We start from the raw sequence: 18,316 nt of genomic DNA, 5'->3' as shown, positions 1-18,316 counted from the left end.
ATATAGATTCAAAGTATCTTCTCAAAAAATACTAATTACAAAAGGAAACAAAGAAACTTACCGTGAAGAAGTCTGACAGACACAGCTTTAACTGCTATAATGCGAACACCATCAATAATGGAAGCATTCAAAATCATGCACCATCTCATAGAATACAATGAGAAAAATAGAACACTTCTGTGATGCTCCTGCCAAAGATATGTAACCCAAATATAATCATAGGACAAACCCAAATTGGAGGGACATTGAAGTCTTGTATAATTCAAAATGACTTCAGCAGTCACCTTAAGAGACCAGAAAAAGAGGAGCAAAAGGCATTTGGCTGATTTAGTAGGGCAAGTGACTTTAGATCTTGGGGTTATGATTGGTTCAAGCCTCACATCAGGCATGGAGTTTACTTAAAAAGAAGGAAAGAACAAAAAGAAAAAGAGGAGCAAATTCAACCCAAAATAACTAGAACAAAGAGAATTTTTAAAAATCAAAGCAGGTGGGGTGCCTGGGTGGCTCAGTCGCTTTAAGTATCTGCCTTCTGCTCAGGTCATGATCCCAGGGTCCTGTGTTTAAGTCCTGTGTTTGGCTTCCTGCTCAGTGGGAAGCCTGCTTCTCCCTCTGTCCCTCCCCCATTCTCTTGCGTGTGAATTCTCTCTCAAATAAATAAAAACTTGAAAAAAAAACAAAACAGGAATCAAATAAAAAACAAAAGAACAATAGAGAAAACCAATGAAACAAACAAAAAAAACCCTAGTTTTCTGAGGTGTGCCTGGGTGGCTCAGTCGGTTAAGATCGGGAATTTTTATTTCAGCTCAGATTATGAACTCAAAGTCCTGAGATCAAACCCAGCACTGGCTCTGTGCTCAGTGGGGAGTGGGTTTGGGATTCTCTGCCTCCCAACACCTCTGTTCTATCCCCTCCCTGGTGCTCAGGAGCTCCCCCCCACCCCCACTAAAATAAAGAAAGAAATCTTAAAAAAAGTTCTCTGAGAAAATAAAATTGATAAACCTCTAGCCAGCTTGATCAGGGAAAAAGAAGATACAAATGACCAATATCAGGAAAGGGAAGTGACATAACTACACATTTTACAGGTATTAAAAGGATTATAGGGAAATATTACGAACAATTTTATGTTAATTTATTAATTTTAGATAAGATGCACACTTTCCTTGATGGAAATGATCAAGGCTTGCTGTTGCTACAGAGGACATCATTGGAACATTTGATTGAAATTTGAATGGGGTTGAGGATTAGATGATAGTCATGTGTCAGTATTAATGGCCTGATTTAATTGTGGTTCTTTAGAGGAAAGTTCTTATTTATAGGAAATACAAAAGTATTTAGGGATGGTGGGGCATTAGGCCAGCAACTTAGTGTAAATTGACACACTTGAAAAAGTTTTTTGAGCTCCACATGCAATTTTTTTTTGGCGAAATTTGAGACATTAAATTTTTTTAAAATTTAAATTAATTTTTGTGAGATAGGGAAGGGAGGGAGAGGGAGGGAGAAAATGAATCTTTTGCAGGCTCCACACCCAGCACAGAGCCCAACTGAGGCTCAGTCTCCCAACCCTGAGATCATGACCTGAGTTGAAATCAAGAGTTGGGCACTTACCTGTACCCCTGGGGATAAAAATATATTATATGTTTATTTAAAAAAAAAAAAAAAAAAAAAAAAGAGTTGGGCACTTAACTGACCGAGCCACCCAGGTCTAACTGCCCCCCACAAATATTTTAAACAATGTTTGCATGCCTTTATATAACAGGCACATATTTTAACAGGAATGTTTCTTTCTTTTACAGCGGAAAGGAAGCCTCCTTTATTTAATATGAATGCAATGAGTGCCTTATATCACATAGCCCAAAATGAGTCCCCTACACTACAGTCTAATGAATGGTGAGTATTGCTGAGACATATATTACTCAACATTGTATAAATTAAATACTCTTTTATAATGTTATCAAAATGATTTTATTTCAATTAGGTAAAGTATATTTCCTGAAGAGATATTAAATTTGTTTATCTTACCCTTGTATTTATCTTCTGTTTAATATCTGCTCTTCATAACATATGTAATTCAGTTCAGAAATAAAGGAGAGATGATGCCACATGGAAGCAGAAAGTATTGCTTTTTACAAAAATTCATAACTTATTTTTTCTTTGAACTTTAGGAACACATAATCCTGATTATATAATAAATAATAAATATAATATATAATAGCATAATTTAAACATTGATATTTTATTGGGGAATGGTTTATAATTTATCAAGTATAAAACATAGGTAAAATGGGGGCGCCTGGGTTGCTCAGTGGGTTAAAGCCTCTGCCTTGGCTCAGGTCATGATTCCAGGGTCCTGGGATCGAGCCCCCGAATCGGGCTCTCTGCTCAGCAGGGAGCCTGCTTCCCCCCTCTTTCTCTCTGCCAGCCTCTCTGCCTACTTGTGATCTCTATCAAATAAATAAATAAAATCTTAAAAAAAAAAAAGTAAAGTGATTTATCAGAATCATCAGGTAATTCATAACTTTGGGATGTTCTAATTGTTATTATGATGTTTATATTCAGAATACTGTTATTCTGTCTCCTGGTACTTCCTTGATTTGATTAAATTAATTTATGTAAAGAAGTTTATGGAGAATAGATTGACAGTTTTAGAAAACTAGGGTTTTTATCAGTGATAGAAAATTTTAGTGTATGTACCTAAGTGTATTTAGGTGTGTCTAACATTTGAAAAATTCTAGAGGCATATCAAGCATACTCAGTATTTTTAAATTGACAAATAGATGTATAAGTTAATGAAACTTAATTTCTTTAATGATTGCATACTTAAGGTGCATTAGTAGGTCTTTGCTATGTGTTTAGAAATACTTAGAAGGAATCCTTTGGCACAGTCTAGCATTATGGTACATATCAGTAATAAATATATTGAACACAAACTGTCTTTACGCTGTTTGATATTTGGGGATTCAAAAAAGAATTCTTGCGTATAAGGGACTTAAATCTTATTTGAATATGAAAGACAGACATTGATGGAATAATTGTTACTTACTGCCTTCCTCCCTGAACTCTTATCATTAACACTGTATAAAATAATATGTTGCAGACTTCTGATGTTTTTTAAAAAGTATCCTAATTGAGGGCGCCTGGGTGGCTCAGTGGGTTAAAGACTCTGCCTTCGGCTCAGGTCATGATCTCAGGGTCTTGGGATCGAGCCCCGCATCCGGCTCTCTGCTCCGCAGGGAGCCTGCTTCTTCCTCTCTCTCTCTCTGCCTGCCTCTCTGCCTACTTGTGATCTGTCTGTCAAATAAATAAATAAAATATTTTTTTTAAAAAAAGTATCCTAATTGATTTTCTGGATTTAATGCAAGTCTTATCCATTTTTTGGAAATAAGTAGGTATAAAACTGTTCCCTCCAAAGTAAATAGATTGATGTTCTGAAAATGCTAGATAGAAGATGACCCAAGGGGCAGACAAGAAAGGGAGATGGCTTAGAGAAAAGAAAATTGAAAAGAATGTTATCTTCAATTTGAATGCAAAGAAGAAAAAATTGGCTTCCCTAATTTTGCCTCAATATAGAACAAGTTATGGTATTTAAATTATGTGAGAGTAGGATTTTTTTTTAAGTTTTTAATTTAAATCCCAGTTAGTTAACATACAGTGTAATATTAGTTTCAGGTTTACCATACAGTGATTCAACATTTCCATACATCACCCTGTGCTCATCATGACAAGTACACTCCTTAGTCTCCATCTCCTATTTCCCCCATTGCCCCACACACCTCCCTTCTTTTAACCATCAGTTTATACTCTGTAGTTAAGGGTTTGTTCCTTGGTTTACCTCTCTCTCTCTTTCTCTCTCTCCCTCTCTCTCTCTTTTTTTTAACCTTTGCTTGTTTGTTTCTTAAATTATGGGAGCAGAGTTTTTAAATCATCTGTGTGAATTCATCTTAGAAATTGATAAAGATTCATTGGTTGGTTTAGATAGCTTTTCATAGACTTATATCTATAGTATATTGTATTTGCTTTTTTTATCATTCCTTTTCCACTTCCCCTCCTACGAATAGGCAGATGTCTAGATTTGTGGATTTTTTAAATTACATTTTTATTTAAATTCCATTTAGTTAATATACAGTGTAATACTAGTTTCAGGTATAGAATTTAGTGATTCAACACCTATATATAACACCCAGTGCTCAAAAATGAACGCTTCATGAATTTCCATGTCATCCTTGCACAGGATGCTAATCTCTGTATTTCTTGTGGATTTGTTTTAAAAGGAAATAGCAATATGTTCACTGATACTTTCCTTTACAATAGGTCTGATTATTTTCGCAACTTTGTAGATTCTTGCCTCCAGAAAATCCCTCAAGATCGCCCTACATCAGAGGAACTTTTAAAGGTTAGTTTTCTAAGTCTGTTTTCTACCTATAAGAAATTATTTTAAAGGATGTATTTTATTTGATTTTGGATCAATATTAAGTATGCTCTACTAACTTTTACTGAAACGTTAATTTTATATACTATTCTCTTTTGGAACTTTTCTTAGATGCAGAGTCTTTTGATTTGTGTTTTCAAAATTAATTAAGTGTTTTACCATGTCTGAATAGAATATATAAATATTCCAAATAGTACCAATTGATTGTTTATATGTGTAAGAATATTCCTGAGTTATAACTCCACATTTTAATTCATGTGAAACAATGTCATATTTTAAGGTTAGTAAAACATAGTTTAGCTTTGGATTTAATTTTTATGTCTGCCATATTTTATATATTCATCTATATTATATTAAAATAATATGAAAGAAAAATGTATATTTATATAAATATTGTGGGAGAAAAGAGCTTTCAAAAGAAACTTAAAAATGGTTATCATATTTCTCTTTCCTTTTTAGAAATATATTTTTCTAACTTGGCAATGAAAATATTTTAAGAACCATGTAAATTCTGTTTACAGAGTTTGGTTTGACTGCTTAATTTAAATACTTTGGTATATGCTTTCTGTTCTCAAAAATTTATTATTCATTTGGAGTTTGGCCATCTTATTAATAGCAGTAATAATATTGTTGAACTTAATATAGTTCTTAAAACTAGATAAAGCAATAGTAAGTAGGATTTGACTCTCTCTCCTTGTGCCCCTAAGGAAGATTGGTGATTTTTCACTATAAGATTTAAATAGACTATTTTTACATGAATGTGTTAGAACTTCAGAGAGTTTTAGTTTATTTTCATGAGTACATATCAGTTAAAGATACAAAGAAATTGAAAAGATCGTGTGTGTGTGTGTGTGTGTGTGTGTGTAGTAGTATTTGCAACCACAGTATGTAGAAGAACAGTAGAATTTTAGTAATACTTGTGGGATTCTAGGTAGTGAACTCGTTCATAGTCTCAGAAATGAAAGCCTGAATAAATAGGTACTCATAATAGATAGCAGCTAAATGTTTAGTATAGCTAGGAATTATATTAGTGATAAATAAGCAAGATCTGTATGTAGAAAACTATCAAACTTAGAAATTTAAGATGTATTATTTTTGGGTAAGAAGATTGAGTATCATAAATGGTGATACATACCAAGCTAAGGCTCAGGAAAAAGAAAAAAATCTGACTGGCTTCTTACACTTGCCTTATATAAGCAAAAGAAACTGTTTTGGTAATAACCCAACCCACCAGGGCCAGATATTTGGTGATTAGATCCCAAGTCTGCCTATAGTATTAATTTTCCTGGTTTATAGCAGGAAATTGAAAATGATAAGGAATTATCTATCAAGTACTTCTTTCCCTTTGGCCTAATTATATTTCTGTTGCAGTTTATCATAAGAAGAGTTGATAGAAAAAAATTTAAATGTATGAAGCTATCTTGGAATTAAAAATTGATGGGGCGCCTGGGTGGCTGGCTCAGTGGGTTAAAGCCTCTGCCTTCAGCTCAGGTCATGATCCCAGGCTCCTGGGCTCTCTGCTCGGCGGGGAGCCTGCTTCCCCCTCTCTCTCTCTGCCTGCCTCTCTGCCTACTTGTGATCTCTGTCAAATAAATAAAGTATTAAAAAAAAAATTGGGGACGCCCGGGTGGCTCAGTCAATTAAGCATCTGCCCTCAGCTGAGGTCATGATCCCAGGGTCCTGGGATTGAGCCCAGCATCAGGCCCCTGCTCAGTGGGAAGTCTGCTTCTAGCTCTCTTTCTCTCTCAAATAAATAAATAAAATCTTCTAAAAAAAAAAAGAAAAAGAATTAAAAATTGGAAATAACTGTCCAGAAGTAGAGTAATGGTTAAATGATTTTAGCATAAATATTTGATGAAGTAATCCATAGACATTATGTTTATGAATTTGAAATAATACTTATGACAATGATAGTAGAATAAAATATCGTATAGTTAAAATTCTGTAGAGAAGCTTTTTCCTCTTGAGCATCCATAGGCATCCATAGGCATCCATAGGCATTCAGAATGGTCAGGCCAATACAGTGTCTAACAAAACTAGGTTGTCCTGAACCCCTGGTAATAGAATCATTTACCTTTATACCAAGAAAGTTGGAAAAACACCCATTTGCACATGTGTTGTACTCCCAGGTGGACTTTGAATAGTTTGTGCTCTGACACCCTAGTTCTTATAAGGTCATCTAAAACAAAAAAGACGTCAGTGGAGCCTGTGAGGGTTCCTTGTGTGCTAAGTGTGTTCATGACAGGATCAAGTGTGCTTTCCTTATTGAGGAGCAGAAAATTGTTGTGAAAGTGTTGAAGGTACAAGTGCAGAGTCAGAAAGCTAAATAAAAGGATGTTGGGTGGCTTGGTCGGTTAAGCATCCGACTCGTGATCTCAGCTCAGGTTTGATCTCTCAGGGTCATGAGTTCAAGCCCCATGAATTCATGCCCAGCATGGAGGCCACTTGAAAAAAAAAAGGAGCTAAGTTAAAAAAAAAAAAAAAAAAAAAAAAGTTTTTTGAATAATTAAAATATCAGAAGGCAAAAGAGAAAATTCTTTAAAGAAATTTAAATTACAAAGGTAAAAGTATTATAAGAATTATAAAAATTATAAATTTATATTCTATAAATTATAAATATATCTAAAAAATTATAAAAGTATTATAAGAATTCAAGTACATCTCAGAACTCAAGACAAAAGGTGTCTTTCTGCAATCTGTATGCTATGTGCCACAGAACAAAATTTATACATAGAAAATTTCTGTAAAGAAATAAGTCAAGGGGCGCCTGGGTGGCTCAGTGGGTTAAAGCCTCTGCCTTTGGCTCACGTCATGATCCCAGGGGTCCTACATCGGGCTCTCTGCTCAGCAGGGAGCCTGCTTCCCTCTCTCTCGCTGCCTGCCTCTCTGCCTGCCTCTCTGCCTACTTGTGATCTGTCTCTTTGTCAAATAAATAAATAAATAAAATCTTAAAAAAAAAAAAGTCAAAATATGGATTATTCTGATGGTAGAATTGTTCTATTTTTCTGTATTAGATAAGGTTATGCTTATTAAATGTTAGTGGTAAAAATCACTAATAATATAATGTCTTTTAAGTAACTGGTAGTTATAGAGTATTGTTTATCCAACATCTGAAGGAACTTCTTATAATATCCAAGTTTATGTTACATAATTCACCAGAAATACATTCCTGTTGAAACCTAATACAACCCAGAAGTGAACATACCTTTTCTATGAAATCAGTTCTAAGAATATGTAAACCTTTATTAGCCCTTATTTAGGTCTCTAATTAGACTTAATTATTAGTGTTTAATTAGACTCTGATTATTTCAATGTTGCTTTTTCAGTTAATCAACAAAGGTACCATATTTCCATAAATGTACAGGGGTAGTTATGTATGCCCAAAGTGTATGCCCGGAGATGACAGTTTGGTAAATACAAGAAGTCAAAACTCTAATAGAATTAGATAGCTATAGATTATATGTGTTATCTATCATGATTACTTATGGGAAAGGGGTACATTTGTACTAATTGAAAAAATAAATAGGCTTCCACCTGACTTTTACTTTCTGTTCTTATCCAGCACATGTTTGTTCTTCGTGAGCGTCCTGAAACAGTGTTAATAGATCTCATTCAAAGGACAAAGGATGCAGTAAGAGAGCTGGACAATCTGCAGTATCGAAAGATGAAGAAACTCCTTTTCCAGGAGGCACATAATGGACCAGCAGTAGAAGCACAGGAAGAAGAGGAGGTAATAAGTTAGAAATGATTCAGATATTGAGCTTTGCTTATTTATTAGCTTCTTTCCTTGTGCAACTTGTCTTGCCATGAATGTTTTGTATTAGTGCTTCCCAGATTATGTTTTCTTAACACTGGTCCTATAAGGTCCCAGGTGGGAAAAGGGTTTTGCATTCTTTAAACCCAACCCCTTTGTAGTGCTCATTGATACAGTAAAGCTATGCAGAGTCTTTTATTAAAGAAACCTATTCAACTTTAATCCAGTCGCCATCAAATTTTTTGGATACTGAACCCTCTTTTGCCTTGTCTGGTTCCATGGGACATTTGAAATTACACACTATGGAAGTTGACAGTACTCATTCAGAAGTCTTTAGAGTTACCATGTGTTGTGCTCTGTCAGGGATACTTGATTCTTTGCTGTTTTGTATCACTTCATTCCATCTGCACAGTTCTAAAATACTCGTTTTACAGATGAGTAAAGCAAAGCTCAGAGTGGTTAACTCATCATAGGTTAATATAGTTTCAGATTCATGTATCTCACTCTCACATGTTCTTTCCATGTTGCCTTTTAGGGAGTATGGAAATACAGATTTGCAGAAGAAATGTTACAGAACTTCCTCACAAGGAAAGATACATATAGAACTTATTATTTGTGGAACTATCTTTTTTTTTTTTTTAAAGATTTTATTTATTTATTTGACAGAGATCACAAGTAAACAGAGAGGCAGGTAGAGAGAGGGAGGGAAGCAGGCTCCCCGCTGAGCAGAGAGCCCGATGTGGCACTCGATCCCAGGACCCTGAGATCACGACCCGAGCTGAAGGCAGCGGCTTAACCCACTGAGCCACCCAGGCGCCCTGAACTATCTTTTTTACTCTAAATATTTTCAGTTTTCTTTGCTCCTATCAGGATTTTTTGATTTTTTTTTTTTTTAATTGCTTTCCAGGGGCGCCTGGGTGGCTCAGTGGGTTAAGCCTCTGCCTTTGGCTCAGGTCATGATCTCAGGGTCCTGGAATCGAGCCCCGCATTGGGCTATCTGCTCAGCAGGGAGCCTGCTTGTGATCTCTCTTTGTCAAATAAGTAAATAAAATATTTAAAAATAATAATAATTGCTTTCCAGTGAGTGATCACTTTGCGTTCTGAGACCAGGAGTAATAGTTATTTACTTTTCTTTTTTAATAGTGCTACACAATTAATGAACTGTGAAATGTAAGACTTTCCTAACTTACAGTTTTGGTTTTGTTTTTTAGTTCATACAGTAATCATTAGAAAATTATTTTGAGGGTAATAAGGGTAGGGCAGTCAGTTAAGCATCAGCTCTTGGTTTTGGCTCAGGTCATGATCTCAGGATCATGAGATTGAGCCCTGTGTATGGCTCAACAGTTTGTGCAGTCTGCTTGGGATTCTCTGTCCCTCTAGCTAACCACACCCCAGCCACACTCACTCTCTCTTTGAAGTAAATAGATCTTAAAAAAAAAAAAAAAAGAAAAAGAAAATTGAGCTTTTTTAGATATATAAAATATTTCAATAAAGTAAAACTAATAAAATTCTAATGCAGTTAAATATATAATAGCATCTCTTTTAGGCGAGGATGTAAGAAAAATTCATATATATATTTATACATATGTATATATGCACCATATGTCTTTATGAAATTCTCCATATCTTACAGAATCTTGGTATGGTAAGACTACTAAAATGTTGGTGCCCGGATACCATGGCTTGCCTGGTTACTTCATAAAAGCATTTTTATGAGTGTGATTAAATGTATAGGTAATATGCAATTTTTAATTTACAAAAAGTAGATAGGAATCAATTTTAAATTAATTGATGAAAAAGTGTAGGCCAGAGAATATTTTCTCAAGAAGGAAAATATACTTAGTCTTCCTTAAAAAATAACAACTAAGAGGCACCTTGTAGCTCAGTTAGTTAAGCCTCACACTCTTGATTTTGGCTCAGGTCATGATCAAGGTCGTGGAATTAAGATGCTGCCTCGAGCTCTCATGTGGAACCTGCTTGAGATTCTCTCTCTCCCTGTTTTCCTGCCTCTTCCACCCTGCTTGCATGTGCATGCCAGCACTCTCTAACAACAATAACAACTAAAAGTGGTTATTTATAGGATTGAAAAAAGATTGGGGTTTGTTTTAACCATGGGAATTACTGAGAAATGACCAGAATATCTCCATATATATATACCTCATGAAATGTGTGGTAGAAATGGATTTCAGAAAATGTCAAACAATTTAGAGAAAATGCTATACTTTGGAAATAACCCATAACTGATTAACTAAATTTTTGACACAGTTGGGCTTTTTGTTATTCACTTGTTAATTATTTTTATTTGTTTGTTTTTCAGTTGGTAGACTTCCTGGTCTTGGCAAATAGAGGAAATTTCTCATGTTAGACCTCTAAATTTCTTTCTAAAGATTGTGTGCTAAGCAGCGTGATAGGTGATTATAATTAGCAATTTCAAAAGAGATACAAATATTTGAACCTAGTTCTCTTTTCCCTTAGGAACAAGATCATGGTGTTGGCCGGACAGGAACAGTGAATAGTGTTGGAAGTAATCAGTCTATTCCCAGCATGTCCATCAGCGCCAGTAGCCAAAGTAGTAGTGTTAACAGTCTTCCAGATGCCTCAGATGACAAGAGTGAGCTGGATATGATGGAAGGAGACCACACAGTGATGTCTAATAGTTCTGTCATCCATTTAAAACCTGTGAGTATTTGCATTTCAATTAAAAAAATTTCAACTTTGGTAAATAATTTTTTCAACTGATTAGTTTGGAGATTCTCTTGGATGTTTCAGAAGTTTGGAACATAATTAGGTAACTTATTTTAAAGTGGCATTAGGCTTATTTTCCCAGTATAATGTCTGCATTTGGGAAACTAATGTTTTAAGAATATAAAAAGGATATTTTAAAAATCATAGAAGAAAGAAATATAGCAACACTATGTTAATATATAATTTGAAGTTAGTTTCATGAAAAATACAGTGTTTAAAAATAGTTAAGTATACACATGAAAGTCATGATAATGGTTGTCTTTTAAGAAAAAGGGTTGTGAGGGTAATGATCAAAAGTGACTTGTACTGTCCATAATGTTTATATCTTTAAAATAAAACTGAAGGGCACCTGGGTGGCTCAGTGGGTTAAAGCCTCTGCCTTCGGCTCAGGTCATGATCCCAGAGTCCTGGGATCGAGGCCCGCATCGGGCTCTCTGCTCAGCGGAGAGCCTGCTTCCTCCTCTCTCTCTGACTGCCTCTCTGCCTACTTGTGATCTATCTCTCTATCAAATAAATAAATAAAATCTTTAAAAATAAAATAAAATAAAATAAAATAAAACTGAATGTAATTGCCAATAATTGTAAATTTGGGGTTTAAGAAATAAGGGTTTTGCTACAGTGTTCTTCACACTTCTGAGTGCAAAATTTTTAATTTTCTTGAAAATATTTTGAGGGGCACCTGGGTGGCTCAGTGGGTTGAGCCTCTTCCTTCGGCTCAGGTCATGATCTCAGGGTCCTGGGATCAAGCCCCACATCAGGCTCTCTGCTGGGCGGGGAGCCTGCTTCCTCCTCTCTCTCTTCTTGCCTCTCTGCCTACTTGTGATCTCTTTCTCTGTGTCAAATAAATAAATAAAATCTTAAAAAAAATTTTTTTTTGAAAGTCAGGTAACTTGTTTTTAGCAACCAATAGGAATACTTCTTAACTTCAAAGCTTGCAGTATTACCTAAAAACCTACTAGGCACAAGAGCTAACAGGTAGATCTAACCCAAGGGTTAATCAGCAGATGAATAGATAAATAAACTATCAGATATGCATATAAGGGAGTATTATTCAGCTATGAAAAAATGAAATTCTGATACATACTGTAACATGAGTGAACCTTGAGATGTTATGCTAAAAATGTAATGTTATGCTAAGTGATATTAAGCCATATGCAAAAGGACAAATACTGCATAATTCCACTTACATGAAATATCAGAAAAGGCAATTCATAGAGACACAGAATAGATTAGTGGTTACCAGGACCTGAGTAGAGGATAAAATGGAGAATTTTTGTCAGCAGATACAGTTTCTATTTGGGTGATGGAAATGTTTTGAAAATGGTGGTGGTTGTACAACATTGGAAATATAATTAATGCCAATGAATTGTACATTTAAAAATGGTTGAAATGGAAAATTTCATATTATATATGTTCTACTACATTCACACAAAAAGTCATTAAGAACGACTTAGTTATATAGTAGTATTCTTCAGGGCAAAATCATGTTTAATTTTTATGTACTTAGGCAATAGAAGCAGCAGTAAAAAAGATTATTCTCATAATCAGTTGTTGCTACTTAATTCACTTCCTCTTCAGTTAATAAACTAAGACATAGGGGTACCTGGGTGGCTCAGTGGGTTAAAGCCTCTGCCTTCAGCTCAGGTCATGATCTCAGGGTCCTGGGATCGAGCCCCACATCGGGCTCTCTGCTCAGCAGGGAGCCTGCTTCCCTCTCTCTCTTTCTCTCTGCCTGCCTCTCTGCCTACTTGTGATCTCTCTCTCTCTCTGTCAAATAAATAAAAATCTTAAAAAAAAAAAAATAAATAAACTAAGACATATATAAGGAAAGACCAGTTATTAAAATTTTTAGTTATTTTTTGATTATTTGGACAAATGATAGAAGAATTAAAAAGGTATTTTTAAGATATATTATTGCTTTGAAAACCTAAGAGCATTAGGATAATTTTTTTTACTGTTGTTTAAAATTACTAAAGCTTTTCCATTTTCTGTATAGTAAGTAGGATATAGATCTAACCTGATAAATTTCCTGATCCTAAATGGGTTTGCTGTTTCATATACTGAGAGAATGATGTTTCCTGATTCTAATTATGTTGAAAATAAAATGCTGGCATTCACAATTTTTGTTCTTTTTAAAATTATGTCCTTAAGATAAATTGATCAAGTTATCTTTAAATTGTCTTGAAAGTTCAAGCTAGCCGTATTTGTTCAATAGTATTATTTCTTTCTTTGCCTAGGAGGAAGAAAATTACAGAGAAGAGGGAGAGCCTAGAACAAGAGCATCAGATCCACAATCTCCGCCACAAGTGTCTCGTCATAAATCACACTATCGTAATCGAGAACACTTTGCTACTATACGGACGGCATCACTGGTATGTTCTTCCCCTGAATTAGAAATACATTTTTCATATTGGACTGTGGCACCTGTACTGAAGTACAACTATATCTTATTTTTTTTTGTATTTGGGGTTTATTTTGCAAAATACTCATTCAACATTTAAGTGCCTCTTATGAGAAAGATAGACAGAATATGCTGAGATGTTAAACTAGTGATGTCTTCAAAATATACACAAAGAACCATTGTGTTAGAATATATCAAATACTTAGGAGGGCTGGAAGGTACTAAATAGGAGTTCACATTACTTTTGATTTGGGGCATAAAAGAAATATTTAGGAAACAGATTGTTTAGGCCTGTCTTGGATGGCTCAGTCAGTCAAGGATCCCACTCTTGGTTTCAGCTCAGTTCATAATCTCAGGGTGTTGAGATCAAGCCGCAAGTGGGCTTCTGCATTCAGCGTGAAGTCCGCCTGAGATTCTTTCCCTCTCTCTCTCTCTCCTTCCCTGTCTGCTCACACTCATGCTGTCTCTCTCTCAAATAAATAAAGTCTTTTAAAAACAAAAAAGAAAACAAATTATTGGAGCTTTTAATAGTTGTTGGTTTTAGGCACAGAGAGGAGGATAAATGTTATTTCTATATAAGAATTAACAGTAAAGAAATACTGAAGCTAACCAAAGTGAGGGAATGAGGAGAAATGTTTGGGAAATAGCAAGTAATTCAACTTGATGTATTCAAAATGTAGTTCTTCTGGTTTCCCAAAAAATAATAAAAATGGATTATTGGGGGGTGTGTGACTTGCTCACTTGGTAAAACATATGACCCTTAATCTTAGGGGTGTGAGTTTGAGTCCCACATTGGGTGTAGAGATTACTTTAAAAAAATAGATTATGTATCCATTATTAAGGATGTTATTTTAGCAGGCTGCATACTACTCTGATTAGTCAAAAAAAGTAGGACCAACACATGATAAAGGATACTAGGGATAAAAAGAAATTAAGATATCATAGGAAAAGTAGATTGTTAGAAAATATGACAGGAAGTATAAAAGATATATCTGAGAAAAAAAGTTTCTGAATTACCAACTGCATAAGCTGATTTTATAAATCCCATGCAATGGCCCATGACTCTATATGACATGGAGTCAAGAATGCCATCTCCCATCCTGAGGAATCAGGTCATTTCTGCTATTCTGCAACATGGAAATAACTTTTTGAACAGAGCAAGTGGCAAAGATTGCTTGATGGTTTTTTCATGACTATTTTAATAAATACCTAAAGAGGTATGACCTAGAGAGACGCCAATTCATGTGACTTTGTGATTTGGCATATATTAAATGTTTCTCAAACACTCTGTCCCAGTTTCTGGCTCCCTCAAATTATTTAAGGATACACTTTTTTTTTTTTTTTTTTAAGATTTTAATCACAAGTAGGCAGAGAGGCAGGCAGAGAAAGAGAGGAGGAAGCAGGCTCCCTGCTGAGCAGAGAACCTGATGTGGGGCTCGATCCCAGGACCCTGGGAATACAACCTGAGCCGAAGAAGGCAGAGGCTTTAACCCACTGAGCCACCCAGATGCCCCACATTTTTTTTTTTTTTTTTTTTTTTTTTTTTTTTTTTTTTTTTTTGAGTATAGTTGACATACAGTGTTATTTTAGTTTTAGGTATATAACATAGAGATTGGACAATTCTCTGCATTATCAGTGCTCAGCACAATAAGGGTAGTCATCATCTGTCCCGTTACAAAGTTGTTAGTATTATTGACTGTATTCCCTGTGCTATACTTTTCATCTCCATAACTTATTTATTTCATAACTGGAAGTTTGTACCTCTTAATCCCCATCATTTATTTCATCCATCCCACCATCCACCAGTTTGTTTTGTGTATTTTAAGAGTTTTGATTTTTGTTTGTTTGTTCGTTCATTTGTATTCTGGATTCCACATGTAAGTGAAATCATAGGGTATTTGTTTCTCTCTTTCTGACTTATTTCACTTAGCATAATACCCTCCAAGTTTATCCATGTTGTTGCACATGGCAAGATCTCCTTTTTTATGGCAATATTCCATTGTGTATATATATACCACATGGGCTTTATCCATTCATTTACTGATGGACCCTTGGGTTGCTTCCATACCTTGACTATTATAAATTAGTACTTCAGTGAACGTATGGGTTCGTGTATCTTTTCAAAGTAGTGTTTTCTATTTCTTTTTTCTCTTTCTTCCTCCCACTCTCTCCTGTTTCTTTTCTTCCTTTTTTTTTTTTTTTTTTTTTTTTTTTAAAGAGATGGAGTGAGGGGAGGGGCAGAAGGAGAGGGAGAGAGAGAATCTTAAGCAGACTTCTCTGCCCAGCACAGAGCCTGATACAGGGCTTGATCTTAAAACCCTGAGATCATGACCTAAGCCGAATTCAAGAGTTGGACGCTTACCCAATGCAGCAACCCAGGTGCCCCAGTGTTTTCTATTTCTTTGAGTAAATACCCAGTAGTGGAATTAATAGATCATTTGTGTTTGTATTTTTAATTTTTTGAAGAACCTCCATACTGTTTCCCACAGTAGTTACACTGGTTTGCATTCTTACCAACAGTATACAGGGTTCCCTTTTCTTTTTTTTTTCTTTTTTTTTTTTTTTTAATTTTTAAAATTTTTTTATTTGACAGAGAGAGAGATCACAAGTAGACAGAGAGGCAGGCAGAGAGAGAGGGAGAAGCAGGCTCCCCGCTGAGCAGAGAGCCCAATGTGGGGCTTGATCCCAGGACCCCGAGATCACAACCTGAGCCGAAGGCAGTGGCTTAACCCACTGAGCCACCCAGGTGCCCCCAGGGTTCCCTTTTCTTAAGGACACTTCTTAAATTACGGATTTAGAAAGTTTAAGATCCATATTCTTAAACCTAGTAATTCTATTTCAGATAAAACATTGAGAGTGTGTGTAGGTTTATGTATAAGATAACTATACTGTAACACTCAGTATAACTACCATGTACCGTAACTCATTCTTTCTTCTGCCTTGGGCTGTTTTCATATAATCGATATTAGGTATTCAATTTGAAGAGTTTTTACAATGGCTTTTGCCTTAGTTATCCATCATCTTAAAAAAAAAAAGATGTAAAATTTCTAGTCATCACAATAGGTTCCCTTCATACCCCGACCCCACTTAGTCATTTTCCACTTCCATGAACACCATTTTCTGTCTCTTCACTCTTACTAGTTTTAACTGTTTGGGTTTCATATAAAGGGAATCATAGAATGTACTTTTTTGTATCTGGCTTATTTTGCTCAACTTAATGTTTTTGAAATTTATCAATCTTGTGTTCATTAAAGTTCATTTTTTTTTAAAGATTTTATTTATTTATTAGAGACAGAGAGGGAGCAGGAGCTGGAGGAGGAGCAGAGGGAGAGGGAGAAGCGGACTCCCCACTGAGCAGAGAGCCTGATGCAAGGCAGACCCCCCCCTTTTTTTTTAAGATTTTATTTATTTATTTATTTGACAGAGATCACAAGTAGGCAGAGAGGCAGGAAGAAAGAGGGGGAAGCAGGCTCCCCACTGAGCAGAGAGCCTGATGTAGGACTCGATCCCAGGACCCTGAGATCATGACCCGAGCTGAAAGCAGAGGCTTTAACCCCCTGAAGCACCCAGGCACCCCTGAAGGCAGACCCTTAACCAACTAAGTCATGCAGGCACACCAAAGTTCATTCTTTTTTATTACTATAAGTAGTTTTCCCTTGTGTGAATGTGTAATTTTTTTACCCATTCTTTATCGATGAACATTTGGTTTGATTACTCTTTGGGCATGTAAGATTGCTATAAACGTTCTTGTACAAGTCTTAATGTGAACATGGTATTTTAATTTCTTGTTGATAAATGCTGAAGGTAAAATAACTGAGTTGTAGGGTATGTGTATGTTTAACCTCCTAAGAATCTTACAGTTTTCCAAAATGGGTGTACTATTTACATGCCCATTAGCAGTGTATACATTTGTTTTGTTTTGTTTTATTTTGTTTTGTTTTAGCAGTATTTAAGTTTTAATTGGTTTACATTCTCTTCTACATTTGGTGTTGTCAGTCTTTTTTATTTTAGCTACTCTAGTGGTATGAAATGGAATTTCATGGTATTTGTGCATTTCCCTGGGACTAAAGAGGTAATCATTATAAGCCCCTTTCCACATGCTTATTGTCTATTCTTGTGTTGTCTTTTTTTTTTTTTTTAAGACTTTATTTATTTATTTGACAGACAGAGATCACAAGTAGGCAGAGAGGCAGGCAGAGAGAGAGGAGGAAGCAGGCTCCCTGCCAGGCAGAGAGCCCGATGTGGGGCTCAATCCCAGGACCCTGGGATCATGACCCAAGCTGAAGGCAGAGGCTTTAACCCACTGAGACACCCAGGCGCCCCTATTCTCCACTTTTTAAGTGGAGTATTGTAGTCAAGTCTGTTGTCTTCTTTCTTTTTTTTTTTTTTTTTTAAGATTTTATTTATTAGAGAGCACAAGCTGTGGGGGGAGGAGCAGAAAGGGGTATCGAGAAGTAGACAGCCTATTGAGCTGAGAGCCCAACACGGGGTCCATCCCAGGACCCTGAGATCGTGACCTAAGCTGAAGGCAGACACCTAACTAACTGAGCCACCCTGGCACCCCATCTTTTGCTTTATTTCTTATTCAGATACTCATCTTTTTAATATTGATTTGTAGGTGTTCCTTATAAAAGTTGGTTATAGTATTCTATCTCATATATACCTTGCAAATATTTTTTCTTCATGTGTAATTGACCTGTTCTTTTTCCTACTTGATGAAAAATTAAAATTTTTTAGTTTTAAAATCCAATTATAACCATCTAATTTTAAAAATGGATAAAGCAGGGGGTGCGTGGGTGGGTGCCGTTGGTTAAGTGACCAGCTCTTGGTTTAAGCTAAAGTCATCATCTCAGGACAGTGGGATTGAGCCCTGCCTTTTGCTTCCCACTCAGCGCTGAGTCTCCTTGGGATTCTTCCTCTCCCTCTGCCCCTTCCCCCGCATGTTCTCTATCTTTTCCTCCCTCTCTCTCTAAAATTAATAAAGCTTTTT

The 18,316-nt window shown here is 35.7% G+C and overlaps 1 protein-coding gene across 1 annotated transcript in view; it reads left to right on the top strand.

The window, feature by feature from the left end:
• LOC111151808 (TAO kinase 1) overlaps positions 1–18,316 on the top strand; it is a 174,950-nt gene that overhangs the window by 115,609 nt on the left and 41,025 nt on the right. The window contains exons 9-13 of the mRNA XM_022510019.1: positions 1,794–1,887; positions 4,309–4,390; positions 7,989–8,156; positions 10,656–10,859; positions 13,163–13,297. Of these exons, the coding sequence (XP_022365727.1) occupies positions 1,794–1,887; positions 4,309–4,390; positions 7,989–8,156; positions 10,656–10,859; positions 13,163–13,297 (683 nt within the window). The remainder of the gene's footprint in view (positions 1–1,793; positions 1,888–4,308; positions 4,391–7,988; positions 8,157–10,655; positions 10,860–13,162; positions 13,298–18,316) is intronic.

This window comes from Enhydra lutris, unplaced genomic scaffold, assembly GCF_002288905.1.
Source record: "Enhydra lutris kenyoni isolate GAN:26980312 unplaced genomic scaffold, ASM228890v2 scaffoldscaffold26, whole genome shotgun sequence".
NCBI lineage: Eukaryota > Metazoa > Chordata > Mammalia > Carnivora > Mustelidae > Enhydra > Enhydra lutris.
Note: the sequence above shows the minus strand (reverse complement) of the source record. Positions and strands in the feature narration are given on the sequence as shown.